Source organism: Lynx canadensis, chromosome A2, assembly GCF_007474595.2.
Source record: "Lynx canadensis isolate LIC74 chromosome A2, mLynCan4.pri.v2, whole genome shotgun sequence".
Taxonomy (NCBI): domain Eukaryota; kingdom Metazoa; phylum Chordata; class Mammalia; order Carnivora; family Felidae; genus Lynx; species Lynx canadensis.
The window spans coordinates 163,674,441-163,694,116 of NC_044304.2; the positions used below are offsets into that span (position 1 = coordinate 163,674,441).

Below are 19,676 nucleotides of genomic sequence, written 5' to 3' on the forward strand. Positions count from 1 at the left end.
ATTTCTGCACTGCAAAATTACTATTTATCCTTTTGTAGTTAATAACTTGGGTAGCTTTCTTTTACATTTTAGTTACAGAAAACCTGGCAAATATCAAAAAGCACACAAGGGGCAAGTCGGCACGCCCCCAGTCCTACAGTCTTTTCTTCTTAGTGCACAAGGCGTAACCCAACTATCTCCCCCCTACCCAGTGCACTCTGTGTCTGTCCCTGTGCCCTAATTTTCCCTTTTTTCGAGGATGCCAGTCTTATTGGACTTACATCCACCTTAATGACATCTTCCTCATTGCTTCTGCAACAGCCCCATTTCCAAATAAGGGCACATCCTGAGGAACTGGGGGTGAGGACTTCAACAGATGAATTTGGGGGAGCCACAATTCAACGCACAATAGTCCTGCTTTCTACCGGACTCTTGGTCACCTATATGACCAGCAAAGAACAGAGCAGCTAACCAAGGATGACCAAACTCAGGTCTTGTCCAAATTACTTTTACCCTGAAAAACTGCCTGCTTAGGTAAGAACCGTTTAAGTCAGAAAAGACCACAGCAACGTTTATCAGTTAATTTTGGAGAAACTCATACACACAGGGGCCTAACGGGTCCTGGTGGGACGTAGTCTCAGGCTCCTCCACTCACATGGTCTATCTTCCATTTATCCACAGTTTTCTTCAAATGATATGCCCAGGACTGAATGTCACGTTAGAGACGGGCCTAAGTAGCACGAGCTCCCCCTGGACCATCACATCCCTTGTATTATCCTTCCATTAGCCCCCACCCCACTCTCTCTCACCTACTGCCTGTCTGGCCACAGTCTGTTAGCTCAGGGACGGGCACCTGAGTTGCGCTGGGCCAGTGAATCCTTACTGTGCATTTTGAGCCAGAGAGAAAGTCTCACCAGTTTCTCCTTGGGTGCTGATGTTGGCCACAATTCCCACTCCGTGGAATAAAGAGGTGCAAACGAGTCAGGTTGCAGACAGAGGATAAGAATCCTATAATGAGCCTGATGTAATACTTACTGTCTGCCAGGTGCCGTTCTGAGCATTTGACATAGCAACTCATTGAACCCACACAACCTATGAGGAAGGCTGGTCTTGTTATAGTTACTATTATTCCCAGGTGGAAAGACAACAGCAGGAGTGGACAGAGTGTCCAAGTGGCTTTCAAGCCTCTGGCTCCAGTCATTCTTCTTGCCTGTACACTTGTCACCAGGTCCTGTGGGGCATGGGGGGTCCCCTTCCAATGTACTCCCCTTTCTTTTGCTTAAACTAGCACCGGGGGGGGGGGGTTGCCATTTACAACCGAAATATTTCACAATACAACCACATGATGCAGCAATTCAAACGCTAATCAACGGCTAATAACTAATATTATTACAATTCAGCTTCTGTTCTTCTCTCCTATGCACGAAAATAATGACACGCTTTTGTCAAATCCCTGGAAGAAATCCAATTACGCTATATCCACTGCACTTCTTTGTTGCAACAAACTGAGGCACCAGATTTTCTTTGCAGACAGTGCAATGTGGTTGATTTGTGCCTTTCAGTGTGAATCAGCGTGTTAATACACTTTAATAATAGAAACCAAAATACCCGTATGAGTCACGTTTACACTGTGTTCGAATTGAATTAAGATGGTCCAAACAGAGTCTCCAGGGAAGAGCACTTATTGCTGGCATGAAGAAGGGGGGGATGACTTAGGGGCATTTGGGTGGCTCAGTCGGTTGAGAGTCTGCCTTTGGCTCGGGTCATGATCTCGCAGTTCGTGAGTTTGAGCCCTGCGTGGGGCTCTATGCTGACAGCTTGGAGCCTGGAGATGCTTCGGATTCTGTCTCCCTCTCTCTTGTCTCTCTCTGTCTCTCTCTCAAAAAGACATAAATATTGGGACACCTGGGTGGCTCAGTCGGTTGGGCATCTGACTTTGGCTCGGGTCATGGTCTCGAAGTTTGTGAGTTCAAGCCCCGCGTCGGGCTCTGTGCTGACAGCTCAGAGCCTGGAGACTGCTTCGTGTTCTGTGTCTCCCTCTCTCTCTGCCCCTCCCCCACTTGCACTCTGTCTCTCAGAAATAAACGTTAAATAAATACATAAATGTTAAAAAAAGGTTTTTAAGAGAAAATACTAGAATAGATAAGAAGTTAGAAAAGCTTTTGTACCTTAATTTTGGTGTTTTCAAATGTACGGTCACCTTATTATCGTAATCATCCATTACGGGAATAAAGAGGAAAAACCGTAAATGATTTGCGTCAGTGAGACCACAAATCATTTTCTTCCCTTTACTTATCCTCGCAGGTGTTTTCAAAAACATTACCCAGCCAACCTACCTACTGCCAGCATTGTCATCTGCTTCCACAACGAGGAGTTTAACGCCTTGTTTCGGACCATGTTCAGTGTCGTAAACCTCACCCCACGCCACTTCCTTGAAGAAATTATTCTGGTAGACGACATGAGCGACTCTGGTAAGACAGAACTCCGTCCATCGATGTCATGTGCTCTGAAGGCGATCCCTGATGGCGCTTGGGTTCTTTTATTACTCATTTCACATTTGATGGGTGTGGAGGCAGGCGCCGTTGGCTCACCGGTGGGGACGTAAGAGCCGGTCCCTGCCCCGCGGTGTTGGGCTCACGGGCGATCCGTGCTTCCATGAGGTAGATCTAGGAGCACCAACCTGGTCTTCAGAGGTCATGGAGGCTGTTCAGGAAGAGGTGACATCTAAACCCATGTCTGAGGGGTGAGTTGGAGGTACCTAGATGGAGAGGAGGGAGAAAGTGTTTTAGGCAGAGGAAATAGCGTTGTCAAGGCCCAGAGGTAACATCCTGAGTTTGGGATAGTTCTGTACTTCCTGTAGTTTATGAGTATAGCGTTGGGAGACAGTGTGGACATACAGCCAGAGCCACCAAAAGGTCAACGCCGCTCATGAGGGACTCTGGTTGAATTTTCTCTGGAGAAATGGAGTGCTATCAGAGGCTTAATGCAGGGAAGAGACAGGACCTAAGTCCTTCTCACGAAAGAATTCTCATCAGACCAACTGCAGTCAAGAGCATGCTCTCCTCTGCTCGTTGGTTTCAAAGAGTCGTGATATGAATACAAAATCTGATGTGTTATCCGTTTTACAGCTTAATTATAAACCTGAGGCAAACCAAGAGGACCCAGACTAGTGAAGAGCTTGGAGTCTGTAAGTCCCTGTAGGGGTCCATTTCCCTTGGAAGCAATATATCAGTATTGGATAGGTTTCCTACAGAAGAGTTATCCTAATCTGTGAATCTGACCCCCTGCGGGCTGGGAAAGCAAAAAAGGAGAGAGAGTAGGGACACGAACAGTCAGGGGTACAAAAGAGCATGTTCCAGGAGCCTGACCCGTGGGGAAGTGACCCTACTTTGTCCAACTGAAGATTACTCAAGCCAACGTCAGCTACGCTTAGGAATTTCACACGTTGGCCAGGCACTACCATGTATGACGTGATTTCTCCGAGAACCACTCTTTATTTCTACTATTGTGCACAGGAGGGGATGTGTAGAGATGGTCGGAGTCCTTATCCCATCAGTAGCACCGGGCAGCACATTTGGCCGCATGCTGAGCGAGAAGTCCCCAAAGCCCTGAGCAAGGGACGGGGGTTGGCGGGAGACCTTCTGCTAGACTGTGGCTTAAAATTTTTTTTTTATGTTTATTATTTATTTTTGAGAGTCAGAGAGACCGAGCATGAACAGGGAAGGGGCAGAGAGAGAGGGAGACACAGAATCCGAAGCAGGCCCCAGGCTCCGAGCTGTCAGCACAGAGCCCAGAGCGTGTAAGAGGCATGTCCAGAGCTGACATGTTAGTGAGAAAGTCAGATTGCTCCAAAGCGCCAAGACTCACGCTTTTTCTATTAAATTCTTAACAGTGACTTATCAAAATAGAGGTATTTCACTGGAAACCTAGAAGAATATTTACGGTTGATTTCAATGCTGAATCACGTGTCTCTCCCTTCCTCACATAGGATAACATTTGTAACGTTAGCACTTCTGTGGCAGAACATGGTTTTCAGCAATCCGTCAAAATTGTGATACATTGCTATCTTGTCTGTAGTTCTAGTTTCTAGGTTGTCAAGCGTTGGATTTTTTTTTTTTCCAGATGATTTGAAAGAAAAACTAGACCACCACCTGGAAATTTTTCGGGGAAAGATTAAATTAATAAGAAACAAAAAGAGAGAGGGACTGATCCGATCACGGATGATAGGGGCCTCTCGTGCTTCAGGTATGAGCCTTCCATTTGGGACTTGACCCCGTGTCTGTATCACAGAGACCCTCCTGCCCGTGCAGAGGTAGTTTCTCGTGGGGCCCCTCCAAGTCTCCACTGGCACAAGAAGAAGAGTGGATGTGTGTTTCAGCCATATGAGTCTTTGGACTCTGAAAGTACACATTCTACTCTAAGATGTCGATTTGTTATTTCATTTATTTTTATTTTTTATTTATTTGTTAAAAACATTTTTTTTAAATGTTTATTCACTTTTGAGAGACAGACAGAGACAGAGCACGATGAGCAGGGAAGGGGCGGAGAGAGGGAGACACAGAATCGGAAGCAGGTTCCAGGCTCTGAGTTGTCAGCACAGAGCCCGACGTGGGGCTCGAACTCATGAACTGCGATACCATGACCTGAGCCAAAGTCGGACGCTTAGCCCAGTGAGCCACCCAGGCGCCCCCGCTTTGTTATTCCAAATGGAAGGTGTGTTTTTGCAGGAGCTATGAGGTTGGATCCCGTTACAGGATGAATCCCCCCAGATACAGACTCTGGCCTGGAGCTCCACATGCAGTCAGGAGAGCAAGAGTTTCTAGAAACGGTGGGGCCCTGGTGCAGCTACCTGTCCCACAGGGAAACCCTGAAGTCAGGTGGGGACCAAAGGCCAAGACGAAATGAGAAGAGAGAGAGTGTCAGGATGGAGAGAGGGAGAGCGTGCACCAGAAGCTTCCGGCCTGAAGCCCGCCACGGGGGAGAGGGAAGGAAGGAGGTCTGGGCCGTGTGGCTGTCAGTAGGTTGCGGGGCTGGTGGGGAGCCCCAGAGCACAGTCCTGCCTCGAGGCCCAAACGGCCCCGCTCTGCCTCTGCCCCCAATACGCACGTGTGCTTCGTCCTTGGCTGGAGTCCCCGGGAGGCCGTGGCCTTGGGGTGAGTACTGAGCAGATCCCAAAGATTGGGAGGCTGTCAAACGGCCCCTCCCTGCAGGCTGTCTTGAAGGGCATTGCTACATCCAGTCTCTGTGGTCACATGACCTCCTCTCTGTGTCTGTCTGTGTCCAAATCCCCCTCAGATCAAGGGCCCGCCTCCTCCAGCAGGACCTCGTCCTAACAAATGCCGTCTACGACAATCCTATTTCCAAATACAGTCACATTCTGAGGTCTTGGGGGTTAGGACTTGAATATATCTCTGGGGGACACAATTCAACACACAATACTACCAGAGAGTTTGGGATGGGGTTGTTTTGTTTTGTTAAGGAGAAAGTCTTGTTAACTTTTTATTTAGAAAAGTTTCAAACCCATAGAACACTTATATAAAGATCCACGAGATGTTGATATCTTACAATACCCTCTCCACTCACACACATACTCTCTTTCCCTGCCATCGCTTCCCCTACACACACACACACACACACACACACACACACATTACTTCTATGTCTAAAAGTAAGATCGGGGCGCCTGGGTGGCTCAGTGGGTTGAGTGTCCGACTTCGGCTCAGGTCATGATCTCGCAGTTTGTGGGTCTGAGCCCCGCGTCAGGCTCTGTGCTGACAGCTCGGAGTCTGGAACCTGCTTCGGATTCTGGGTCTCCCTCTCTCTGCCCCTCCCCTGCTCATGCTCTTTCTCTGTCTCAAAAATGAATAAAACATTTAAAAAAAAAAAAGTAAGATCAGCTTATACTTCTCTTTTTTTGAACTGTTTTCTTATATTTTGCTTTACTAGACTTATAGAATGAATTGTATGTTTCTTGCCCCGCCTCTTATCCTTTTTTCTGAATATCTATGTAAAACAGACGATTTGTGTTTGGAAAATTCCGTAAAATTGTCCTATAAGCTGTCAAGGCACTGGTATCTTTTTTGGTTTCCTCTTTCATCCAGGTATTTTTTTTTAAGTTTATTTATTTTGAGAGAGAGAGAGAGAGCGAGAGAGAGAGAGAGAGAGAGAGAGAGAGAATCCCAAGCAGGCTCTGCCCGATGTGGGGCTCAAACTCACGAACCATGAGATCATGACCTGAGCCGAAATCAAAACCGACTGAGCCACCCAAGTGCCCCTAATCCAGGTATTTTTTTTAAGGAGTGAATTTTAAAGTTTTGAAACATAACGGGGTGTGTTAAATTGTCTTTTAATTGTTGAGTAATTCGTATTGTGAAAGCTTAATTCATACTGTGGGTGGAATTTGTGGCCCATTGTTCTGTTGAGATTTCCTTTGTGTCTTAAAGCTGGGTCAATTTTTCAAAATATCTATGTGGATTTCCAAAGAATAAATTTTACCTTTGTGGCCGTAGGTTCCACATGTGTCTAATTTTGTTTTTCCAATACTCTATATTCCGATCCATCTAACTAAATGTACGGCTCAATCCGTACATTTCTTTTTTTTTTTTTTTTTAATTTTTTTTTTTCAACGTTTATTTATTTTTGGGACAGAGAGAGACAGAGCCTGAACGGGGGAGGGGCAGAGAGAGAGGGAGACACAGAATCGGAAACAGGCTCCAGGCTCCGAGCCGTCAGCCCAGAGCCCGACGCGGGGCTCGAACTCCCGGACCGCGAGATGGTGACCTGGCTGAAGTCGGACGCTTAACCGACTGCGCCACCCAGGCGCCCCTCAATCCGTACATTTCTGATAGACTTGTACGAAAATCTTCACCGGTGCCTATGGATTCGTCTATCCGTTTCTCCTCACAACTTGGTCCGTGCTTGTTGTCTGCCCATCTACCTGTATTTGCCTGTCGCCCCCGCCGGTGACGTGGGCTTGCTCCCAGGTTTGAAGCTCTGGGGTCCTGTGGTGTGGGCAGGTGAGGCAGCCGCTCGGGGCCCCTCATTAATTCATTCGTGTATTCACTCGTCCAGTCCAGGATTCGTACAGCCCCTGCTATGTGCTACCCATGCACGTTTATTCTTGTTTTCCTCATTGTATCAACTCTCGTGAGATAAATGAGACCCGCCGAACGCGGATGTGGGTTTTCACGTGATGTTAACGTGTATGCGCGTGTGTAGCACTGTTCTCTTCCAGAGGAGTTAGTGTTTGCGTTTACCACGAAGTGACCGTGTCCCTGGCGGAGGCCTACAGATCCGTTCCCCGGCTGTCACTCAGACTCAGCCTCTTACCCCTCTCCCCTCGCCCTACCCCGGATGCACTGGCCTTCTTACTCTCCTCAGACACCCCAGTCGTACTCCTGTCTCAGAGCCCCGGCGCATGGTATCGTCCCCCTGGGATTCTCGTCATGTTTCCGCGTGTCCTGCTACGTGACTTTGTTCAGTTCTCTGTTCAAAGGCTACTCTGTCAGAGGCCTTCCCAAAGCAACCCGCATAAAACAGCAAACCCCTATCTCTCTCCATCACCCTTACTCTGATTCTTCTTCATGAACGTAGCACCCTAGGATTGTCGCTACCTGTCAACTTGTCTAAGTTTGTGGTACTGCCCACAGGATGACACGAGTTGTCCGTAAACTAGGCGTGGAGACAGAGCTGCTGTGGATTCTCTGTTGTCGCCCCCCCCCCCCCCCGAAATGAAGGAGAAATGGAAGGACTGGGGAGAGACCTCCATCGGGAGAATCGGAAGGCAGGGGTTTTGCAGACGAGGAGAGAGCCATCGTCACATGGCATGAATCCAAAGGGAAGGGGATTTTAGTCTGCGTGGGAGCAGGGTCGGTGCGGCTCGGGGCAGCCGTGGGTAGGTAGGAAATGCCAGTGTTGTCCGGGACCCAAGAATTCCTGCCGTTGGCGAGAAAGACGAGCTTCCTATCTGGAACGTCCGTGGGGGAGGCAACATCTTCTAGACAGGGTCAGCGTGTACGTGAGGCAAGAAGGCTGTAGGAGAATTTTGTGGGGGGAAAAATTAGCGTAGAGAAGTTTACTCTGAATGAGGGACCCTTGGCAAAGGTCAGAGGGTGGTGCGCAGTGGAAGGAAAGGTTTCAGGGAACAAATACAGGGCAGCCGCGGGGGTGAGAACACGGGACAGGATCTCTCACTGAATTGGCTCGGACGGTCCAGAAGCAGCCAAGAAGGCAGAGATGAGGTGTTGATTTCAACTGACATCCTCAAAGCGAAGGTTTAAAGTCTAGCATGGCGTCGAGAGCTGGCATTGGTGCTGGACATTCACAAGGAAGGAGAGACTTTGGTTGTCTGGCGTGGTGGACAGAATAACGCCGTCCCTCAAGGAGGTTGTCCTAATCCCCCCAGGGTCCGCTAGCATGGTACCTTTTGTGGCACGTGTGGTCAGAAGTAAACGCCTCGAGGGACTCTATTATTTGATGATGCTACATTATTTTTCCATTCTACTGCTGAATCCCATTCTGGTCATTTCCGTTTGGGGCTCTCCCCAAATATACAAGTACTCGAACGCCTGTCTCTTGGTAGATATGGGCAGTGTCTCCACAGAGCACAGATCTAGGAGTGGAACTGCTTGGTTATGGAGTATACATAGGTCCCGACTCACCAGGTAATGACAGACTAGTGATAATCAAATAATAGAATACTTCAGTAACCATGAATGGCCTACACCATACACGACTACATGGATGAATACCTATCGTTTTGAGGGAGCAAAAGAAGCTCAATGCAAAAGAATAAAGTTGGAAAATCAGCAAGACTAAAAGACAATGTGTATGGATGCGTAATTTGATGAAAAACTGAAGGAAAAAAGACCGGGAAGTTATTGCCATAAACACCCGGTTAAACAAAAATTTTTTTAGATGTTTATTTTTGAGAGAGAGCGAGAGAGAGAGAGACAGGGCGTGAACAGGGGAGGAGCAGAGATCTAGGGAGACACAGAATCAGAAGCAGGCTCTGAGCTGTCAGCACAGAGCCCGATGCCGGGCTCGAACTCACAAACCGCGAGATCATGACCTGAGCCGAAGTCAGACACTCAACCGACTGAGCCACCCAGGCGCCCCCACGCCTGGTTAAATCAGCGTGTGGAATCAGGTGGTAGGAGCTGGGGAACAAAATCCTAGGACGCTATGTTCTAGGCTTTGATGAAGGGGTAGTTATATTTGTGTTGGCTTTATGATACATCATTAAGTTCTACATTTATATTTTATCTCTTTTTTTTTGGTATACATGTTTCTTGCAACTAAAAGTTGTGAAATAAAAAATATGAAAATGTTAAAATTAAGGGCCTTGAGATGGGAGATTAGCCCGGGCTATGCAGGTGGGCTCACTCTGACCTTGGGAGCCCTTACAACGAGAGGACCTTGCAGGCCGTGGGCAGAGAGGGTCAGAGAGCTGTGCGGGACAGTTCCGTCCTCTGTGGTTGGCCCTGAAGATGGACGAAGGGACCTAGGAATGCAGGCAGCTTCTAGAAGCTGGAAAAGACATGATGCTCCCTTAGAGCCTCCAGGAAAGGTCTTAGCTCCACCGATACCCTGATTTTAGCCCAGGAAGACCTGTGTTGACTACATGACCTACAGAACTATAGGATCATACATTTATGTTGCTGTAAGCCACTCGGTGGCAAAGAACTCCAGTATATCTAGAAGGAGACCTCTCTCTGCAGGCGGTTGGCCTGGAATTGGAGTGCAGTAATTATCTGACTTTTTGGCAGTTCTGTTGCTTCTAGAATTGCAGCCGCTCAGGCTGCTTAGGAAGTTTTACAGATGGATGCAGAGGGGTCGTGTGGTTTTGGGGAGAGGGACCCTAGAGCTGAGCTCTGCAAAGGCAGTGGCTGGTTCTTGGCCACAAACAGCAAAGGGAGGCCACGTGGGACCATGCAAAGAACACTGGGTTTCAAGCCAGAGCCTGGGTTTCGAGATCTTCACATGCTCATTGTCAGCAACGGCAGCCTGGGCAAGTCACTTCTCTGAGTCTCGGCTTCCCAACGCGTGATGTGGGGACAGTGGCATCTAACGTGGTTGTTGCCATGATTAAATGAGGTAATTCGGAACATTCCCTTCTCTAGCAGTAAGTGTTAAACAAAATGCTCAGCATACACTGACCGGTACAAATACATTCATAAAATATAAATTTTGAATTTATATGCTCCAGAATGATAACAAAATACATACAGAAAGACTAGAAGAAATTCAGGGCCAAAGTAATAAAAGTACAGAATAGCAATGGTGAAAAGGCTTTGGGAGGTTTTAGAACGCACGAGCCTCATTGCCAGTGAAAGAGGTTAAATTCCCGAAAGATCAGAGATTTTCTCCAGCCCCCAGACCTCAGGACTCAGACCCAAGATGTCGATTTCCGCGGGGGTAGATTGCATCACAGTTCCAGGCTGTGGGAATGTAGCAAACAAACAGAAATTAGAAATTCAAGTAGGATAGTCACTTGAATTGTTTGGTACAAGAGCCGAGTGGCTATGTTTAACAGATTTACAGTGCGGATTAAGTGAACATGCTTAGATACTTTACCAGAGTTGATCATTTCACTCAAGCACAAAAAGATTCTCTGTAAATTCCCCGCCCCTCCAAAACATAATTTGCATACCACATTCTTTTTTTTTTTTTTTTTTTTTTAATTTTTTTTTCAACGTTTATTATTTATTTTTGGGACAGAGAGAGACAGAGCATGAACGGGGAAGGGGCAGAGAGAGAGGGAGACACAGAATTGGAAACAGGCTCCAGGCTCTGAGCCATCAGCCCAGAGCCCGATGCGGGGCTCGAACTCCCGGACCGCGAGATCGTGACCTGGCTGAAGTCGGACGCTTAACTGACTGCGCCACCCAGGCGCCCCACCACATTCTTTTTTTTACCACACTCTTAAATATTTTTTTAAAAAAGTTATTTAAGATAAATAAAATATAATGAGCTATGTTTAAAATTGTTTTCAAGTTTATTTATTTATTTTGAGAGAGACTGAGACAGCGTGAGCAGGAGAGGGGCAGAGAGCAAGGGAGAGAGAGAGAGAGAGAGAGAGAGAGAGAATCCCAAGCAGGCTCCATGCTGCCATCGTGGAGCCCGATGTGGGGCTCGAACTCACGAAACTGTGAGATCGTGACCTGAGCCGAAACCGGGAGTGGGACGCTTAACCAACTGAGCCCCCCAAGCGCCCCGAATGAGCTATGCTTAAATGTAAAAAATGCAGAAACTAAAGACAGGCAGGAAAGAAAAGGAAATGAAGGAAGAGGAGGAGACTTTGTGAGGCCAACATGGCATTTGTTGTTTTCTGAAAACAGACCTGGCCGCCAGGGCCCCTGAGAAAGTGTGGATCTTCCGGCAGCGGGCAGAGAACAAGCCTCTCCTCAGGAAGATGGATTGAGCTATCAGGGGTTGTTAGTACAGCCCACACACATTCTCTGGGAGGGAGCTGGCAAGGTCCTTATCAGGTGGATTTGACCTCACGCCCTTCACTCACTCTAGACCCTGCAGAGAAGTTGGCTTAATCTGGGAAGATACCAATCTGGGATTAGATGGGATTCAGATAGTCGAACAGGCTATCTCTGTAAGCACTAAAGAGTATTCTCCTTTCTTTAACTGAACCAACAGAAGCTGAAGATCCCCACAGAATATTCTTGTGAGCGTAGGACTCAGCCAAGAGGCACCCCATGCCCCTTCGCCCTCGTTATGGCGTGTAAATTTCCCCATAAAATGCTTTGTGATGAGTGTAAAAACCGTGAAGTTCATTGGAATGTAGGTGTCAGTAGCTGATTCCCACATGCTTCCCAGTTTAACTCAGAACGAAGAGAAGCTCGGTACGGCACATTGAGTAATTTCAAATTATTTTGCATTTGCTGTCTTTCTGGGACATTAACATTGTCAAAGTTTAGGGGGGAGGGGCTAAATGGGTAAGCGGCACTAAGGAATCTACTCCTGAAATCATTGTTGCGCGATATACTAACTAATTTGGACGTAAATTTAAAGAAATAAATAACAAAATTAAAAAAAATTTTGAGTAAAACCATAAAAAAATTGCCAAAGTTGAAAATATTTAAATCTTTCCGTGCCAAGGGTACACTGCATTTGAAAAATGGGACACCACAAGTCAGCATGGGAAGGAAGCCCTTTCCGTTGTCCCTGCCGTGATGGGGCAGTTATTTGGGAGGCAATTAGTAATTTGGGAAAAATTTTCATCTTCGTCTCATACCATAACTCAAATTTAAGTTCCAGTTCTATCGTTAATTTTAGTTTTTAAAATCAAACCATTAAATCGTGATAAGAATTTAAAAAATAAAAAAAAAAAAACCCTCAACCAGTACTCATCTGTTCTATGAATAAAGTAGACATTTCGAAGCTTAAACCTGAGGGAAAGGACAGAGCTGACTCCCCAAACAGTCACACGGTTGTGGACAAAGAATGATACAATGACGTAGCTCGAGACTAGGAGACTTAGTACCATGTTCACAGGAAAACAGTTAATATTCTCAGTACGTAAAATGTATCTACAAAGCCGTTAAAAAACGAAACAATCTATGGTTCCAAAACCTGAATGGACAAAGAATATAAGCATTTCGTTTACAGATCGCCAATCACCTGAAAAGAGCTGAACCTCACTAGCTATAATTTTAACAAGATTTTTTATTGTTTTAATTGAGATATAATCGACATATGACATCGAATCCATGTTAGGCATATCCCGTAACGATTCGATACACGTATATATTGTGAAATGGTCACCACCTGGTCTAGTTAACGTCCATTACCTCGCGGAGTTACAATTTTTTTCTTGTGATGCAAGAACTTTTAAGATTTACTCTCTCAGCAGTTTTCAAATACCAACACAGTGTTGTTAACGATAGTCAACATGCTGTTCTTTACGTCCCGGGGACTTATTTATCTTATAACTGGAAATTTGTACGTGTTGACCACCTTCACCTATATCACTCACCCCCTACCTCTGGCAACTACCCATCTGTTCTCTGACTCTAAGAGTTCAGGGTCTTTTTTAGATTTTACACATAAGGAAGATCATACGGTATTCGTCTTTCTCTGACTTAGTTCACTGAGCATAATGCCCTCGATGTCCATCCACATCACCAGTGTCGGGATTTTCTTCTTTTTTTATAGCTGGCATGAAAATAATACCCCATCATGTACATACTGTAACTTCTTCATCCTTTTGTCCGCCAATGGACACCTTAGCTTGTTTCTATGTCTCAGCCATCGTAAATATGCTGCAATGAACACGGGGGTGTGGATATCTCTTCAAGATAGTGATTTCATTTTCTTGTGATGCATGCCCAGAAGTGGGATTGCTGGATCACGTGCTAGTTCTGTCTGTAATTTTTTGAGGAGCCTCCACACTATCTTCTGCACTGGCCGCACCCATTTACATCCGCACGAACAGGGCACAGGGATTCCCTTTTCTCCGTATCCTCACCAACACTACTCGTTTCCTCTCTTTTTTTTTTTTTTTTAATTTTTTTTTCAACGTTTATTTATTTTTGGGACAGAGAGACAGAGCATGAACGGGGGAGGGGCAGAGAGAGAGGGAGACACAGAACCGGAAGCAGGCTCCAGGCTCTGAGCCATCAGCCCAGAGCCTGACGCGGGGCTCGAACTCACGGACCGCGAGATCGTGACCTGGCTGAAGTCGGACGCTTAACCGACTACGCCACCCAGGCGCCCCTTTCCTCTCTTTTTTAATAACGGTCATTCTAACTGGGGTGAAGCGACAGCTCGTTGTGGGTTGGACTTGCGTTTCCCTGATGATGAGTGATGTTGAACCCCTTCTCACGTACCGGTTGGCCATTTGTAGGTCTTCTTTGGCCGACGTCATTTTTTTCAATGTTGTGAGATTTGCATTACGTGATATTAACCATGTTGAAGTGAACAGTTCAACAGCACTTAGTACATTCATAGTCATCTGTAAGCACACCCTCTGTCCTGTCCCAAAACATTTGCATCACCCCTGAAAGAAAACCCCATTCAGCAGGTTCTCCCCACGTTTCCTTCTCTCGGCCCCTGGTAGGTTAGTAATCTGATTTCTGTCTTTAGATTTACTTATTCTGGATACTTCATGTAAATAGAGTCATACCTTTTGTGTCTGGCTTTTTCATCCAACAACGTTTTGGGGATTCTTCTACAGGTAGCATGTATCTGCCCTTCATTCTTTTTTATGGCCGAATCATATTCCGTCGGATAAATATACCTTAGTTTGGTTCTCCATTTATCTGTGGCTGAACATTTGGGCTGTTTTTACCTTTTCACTGTTGTAAGGAGTACTTCTAGGAACACAGTCATACGTGTAGTTGAATTCTTTTGAGTGTGTACTTAGGAGTGGAATTACTGGGTCGCACAGGAAGTCTACGTTTTGAGGAAGCGCTAAATGTTTCTACAGCAGCCGTACCATTTACATTCCTACCAGCCAGGGAGAAGAGTTGCCATTTTTCCACATCCTTGCCAACACTTGTTATTTTCTGTCTTAAAAAAAAAAATTCTAGGGACGCCTGCGTGGCTCAGAGGGTAGAGCCTCTGACTTCAGCTCAGGTCATGATCTCGTGGTCCGTGGGTTCGAGTCCCACGTCAGGCTCTGTGCTGACAGCTCGGGGCCTGGAGCCCATTTCAGATTCTGTGTCTCCCTCTCTCTCTGCCCGTCCCCCGCTCATGCTCTGTCTCTCTCTGTTTCTCAAAAATAAATAAAAGTTAAAAAAAGATTTGAAAAAAATTCTAGGGGCGCCTAGATGGCTCAGTTGGTTAAGCGTCTGACTTCAGCTCGGGTCATGATCTCATAGTCCGTGGGTTCGAGCCCTGCGTCAGGCTCTCTGTTGATAGCTCAGAGCCTGGAGCCCGTTTCAGATTCTGTGTCTCCCTCTCTCTCTGCCCCTCCCCCGCTCATGCTAGGTCTCTGTCTCTGTCTCTCAAAAATAAATAAATGTTAAAAAATTTTTTAAAAAAATTCCAGCCATCCTAGTAGAGATGAATTGGTATCTCACTATGGTTTTAATTTGCATTTCCTTAACGACTAATGATGTTGAGAATCTTTTCATGTGCTTGTTGGCCATTTGTAGATGGCCTCTTGAGAACTGGATGTTAATTTTTCACCTGTCAAATTAGCAGACATGCTTTGAAAATGTTAATGTTGGGTAATATTATAGAAGCTATTTGAAGTGAAAAATGCAAAGTGTTGAACACTGTGTGTACTTCCAATAGTATGAAAAAATTAGATGTGTTCAAAATGGGACTCTTTATATGTTTATTTATTTATTTTGAGAGAAACAGAGACAGCGTGAGTGGAGGAGGGGGAGAGAGAGAGAGAGAGAGAGAGAGAGAGAGAGAGAGAGAATCCCAGGCAGGCTCCGCACTGTCAGCACGGAGCCTATCATGGGGCTTGAACTCACAAAACGGTGAAATCATGAGCTGAGCTGAAACCAAGAGTCGGACACTTAACCAACTGAGCCACCCAGGTGCCCCAAAATGGGACTCTTTAAAAAAATGTTTATTTATTTTGAGAAAGAGAGAGAGAATGTAAGTGAGGGAGAGGGGCAGAGAGGAGTGAGATTTTTGTTTGTTTGTTTATGTTTATTCAGTTTTGAGAGAGAGACAGAGCATGAGCGGGGAAGGGGCAGAGAGAGAGGGAGACACAGAATCTGAAATGGGCTCCAGGTTCTGAGCTGTCAGCACAGAGCCTGACGTGGGGCTTGAACCCATGAACCATGAGATCATGACCTGAGCCAAAGTTGGATGCTCAACTGACTGAGTCACCCAGGCCCCCCAAGAAGGAGACAGAATCTTAAGCAGGCTCCATGTTCAGCAAGGGACCCAACACAGGGTTCGATCCCACAACCATGAGATCATGACCTGAGCCAAAATCAGGAGTTGGATGCTTAACCAACTGAGCCACCCAGGCGCCCCTGGATATCTCACATTTTGTTTATCTGTTCACCCATTGTTGGACATTTGAGTTATGACTTTTTTTTTTAACTTTCTTCTTTCTCTTTTTTCCTTCCTTCCTTCCTTCCTTCCTTCCTTCCTTCCTTCCTTCCTTCCAGAGCATGAGAGAGAGAGAGGGAGAGAGAGAATCCTAAACAGGCTCTGTGCTGTCAGTGCAGAGCACGACTCAGGCTTCAAACCCACAAACCATGAGATCATGACCTTAACAGAAATCAAGAGTTGGACACTTAACCAAATGAGCCACCCAAGTGCCCCTAAGTTATGACTTTTTTACTCTTAGGAAGAATGCTGCTATGAACATTCATGCGCAAGACTTTGTAAAAACCTGTTTCTTTTCTCTTGGGTATGTGTGTACCTAGATGTGGAATTGTTGGGCTGTATAGCAAGTGTATGTGTAACTTTTGAGGAATGACCAGGTAAGTTTTGAAAGAGATTGCAACATTTTACATTGCTATCAGTGAAGGACAGGGTTCTAATTCCTCCACAATCTCATCCACACTTGTTATCCTCTGCCTTTCTGATTTTAGCTATCCTAGTGGATGTGAAGTATTCTTTCACTGTGATTTTAGTTAGCATTTTCCTAATGGTTAATGATGTTGAGTACCTTTTCGTACGTTTATCAGGCATCTGTCCATCTTCTTTGGAGAAATGTCTATTCGAATCCTTTTTTTTTTTTTTAAGACTTTTATTTTATTTTTGAGGTGGGAAGGGGAAGAGAGAGAAGGAGAGGGAGAATCCCAAGCAGGCTCCATGTTCAGCACAGAGCCCGATGCAGGACTTGATCCCACTACTGTGAGATCATGATCTGAGCTGAAATCAAGAGTTGAATGCTTAACCGACAGAGCCACCCAGGCGCCTGTATTCAAATCCTTTGCCCATGTTTTAATTAAGTTGTCATTTTGTTATTGACTTGGAAGGGTTCCTCATATATTCTGGACACAAGTTCTTTATCAGATATGTGATTTTCAAACAATTTCTCCCATTCTGTGGACTTTTTTCAACTTTTTTATGGTGTCTGTTTAAGCACAAAGGGTTTTGATTTTGATGAAGTCTTACTTATTTTTTGTTTTGTCACTTCTACTTTTGGTGTCACATCTAACCTGAGGTCAGAAATGTATGTCTATATTTTCTTCTAAAAGTTTTATAGTTTCAGCTCTGACCTTTTTAGGTCTGTGATTGATTTGACTTAATTTTTGTGTTTTCTAGGAGGTAGGGGGTCCAACTTCATTCTTTGTCACTTGGGTGTCCAGTTGGGTCAGGGCTGTTTATTGAAGAAACTATTTTTCCCCCATTGAATTGTCTAGGCACCCTTGACAAAAATCAGTTGACCACAGATATCTGGTTTATGTCTATGACCTCAATTCTATCCTTTGGCCTTTATGTCTTTCCTTCTGACAGTATCATATTGTTTTATTATTATAGCTTTGTAGTAAGTTTTGAAACCCAGAAGTCCTTCAGCTTTGTTCTTTTTTCAAGATTGTTTTAGCTAATTTGGGTCCTTGCCTTTCTCCACGAATTTTTGGATCAGTTTCTGCAAAAAGAACCAGGTATGATTTTGATAAGGATTGTATGAATCTATACATCAATTTGGAGATTATTTTGGAGATTACTATAGATCAATTTGGAGATTATTACCATATGAACAATATTAACTCTTCTCATCAAACATGGGCTATTTCTCATAACTTCCTATGATTTTATGTTGGCTGCAAGAAAAAGTCTGAATTCTGCACCGAATTTTGAGGTCCCTTCCAATCTGAGCCCATCTAATGTACTTTAGCAACATGTTTTCTTTACTTTGGCCATGCCAATTTTCCCCATGTTCTCTAAGCAGACACTCATTAAAGCTTGAACTCAAGAACAAAAATGGTTATGCATCGGGACCCCTGGGTGCTCAGTGGGTTGAATGTCTGACTTCAGCTCAGGTCATGATCTCGTGGTCCATGGGTTCGAGCCCCACGTTGGGCTCTGTGATGACAGCTTGAGAAAAACCTTTTTTATAAGTTTCATTTATATTGAGAGAGAGACTGTGTGTGTGTGTGAGCAGAGGAGGGGCAGAGAGAGTGGGAAGGAGGGAGGGGGAGAGAGAGAGAGAGAGAGAGAGAGAGAGAGAGAGAGAATCCCAAGCAGGTTCCAAGCCGTCAGCGCAGAGCCTGATGCGGGGCTTGAACTCATAAACTGTGAGATCATGACCTGAGCCGAAACCAAGAGCCGTTCACTTGACCAACTGAGCCACCCAGGCGCCCCCCACCTGCTTCTTTAGAATCTTCAAACTACTCTCTAACCCACAGTTCACCAACTTCTTCTGAACTTCTATGACACATCATGGCCCACATTTTTGCACAAAATAAAATATGAGTTTCTAGTACCAACCCACCGCCAGTGAAATGGAACGCACCATAAAAGCCAAACACATAGTAAACGCTCAACAGGTACTCCTTGCATTGAACTTCGATCTGGGTCATTGGATGTTTCGTCCATATGCACTAACACTAGCCTATTCTTGCCTCCCCAGGGGACGTTCTGGTGTTCCTGGATAGCCACTGCGAGGTGAATAAAGTGTGGCTGGAGCCCCTGCTGCATGCCATTGCCAAGGACCCCAAAATGGTGGTGTGTCCTCTGATAGATGTCATTGATTCTATGACCCTAGAATACTGGCCCTCTCCTGTTGTAAGGGGTACTTTCAACTGGCACCTACAATTTAAATGGGATAATGTCTTCTCTTATGAGATGGATGGACCAGAAGGACCCACTCTACCCATTCGGTGAGATTCCTTCAGGTGACGGGGAAATATCCTATATGTATTGAGACCTGGTTGGGGGGTGGGGGCCGGGAGAAGCTTTCAGAGATTATTTTTTCCATCTCTTGGGCTTAATGAAGAGAAATATTTTGTCATTTACATTGTCTCTAAAAATCTATAATAATAGAATTTGGTAGATTTTCAGTTTCTCTGATTGGAAATGAGCATCTCACCCTGGTTAGGAACACTGCCATGGGGGCGCCTAGCTGGCTCGGTCAGTAGAGCATGTGACTCTTGACCACAGGTGGTGAGCTTGAGCCCCACGTTGGGCGTGGAGCCTACTTAAAAGGAAGGAAGGAAGGAAGGAAGGAAGGAAGGAAGGAAGGAAGGAAGATGGAAGGAAGGAAGGAAGGAAGGAAGGAAGATGGAAGGAAGGAAGGAAGGAAAGAAGGAAGGAAGAAAGGAAGGAAGGAAAGGAAAGGAAAGGAAAGGAAAGGAAAGGAAAGGAAAGGAAAGGAAAGAAAGAAAGAAAGAGAAAGAAGAGAAAGAGAGAGAGAAAGAAAACACCGCCATGGATAGTGTCTCTCTGGTTTCAGGTGTCCGTCTTTAGAAGGTGGCCATGGTTCTCAGGAGCAAGTTGTATGTGGTCAATGAACCAAATGCTAGTGCTGTGCATTTGCTAGCACAGCAAAAGTAGATGTCTTTGCTAAATTCATATATAAAATATTTATCTCAGTGCTTTCGTCAGTAATTTTATACAGATGAATATGATTTTCCTTGATTATTGGTCTGGGAAAATGTATTTCTACATGTGAGAACAATTTGATGTTGGGACTTTTAACTGCATCTGTGAGGCTATTGCTGGAGACTTCCTCCAGGTCACTCCCCACATTTCCCGAAAACTCTGACGCCAGGCTCCTTCTCTTATTTTACTACTAGCCTCTCTGTTTCACAAACCACATG

The 19,676-nt window shown here is 45.4% G+C and overlaps 1 protein-coding gene across 1 annotated transcript in view; it reads left to right on the plus strand.

Moving 5' to 3' along the window:
* Nucleotides 1-19,676, plus strand: part of GALNTL5 (polypeptide N-acetylgalactosaminyltransferase like 5) — a 52,363-nt gene that overhangs the window by 12,302 nt on the left and 20,385 nt on the right. Inside the window, 3 exon segments of the mRNA XM_030295946.1 lie at nucleotides 2,284-2,450; nucleotides 4,102-4,224; nucleotides 18,488-18,737. Coding sequence (XP_030151806.1) covers nucleotides 2,284-2,450; nucleotides 4,102-4,224; nucleotides 18,488-18,737 — 540 coding nt within the window.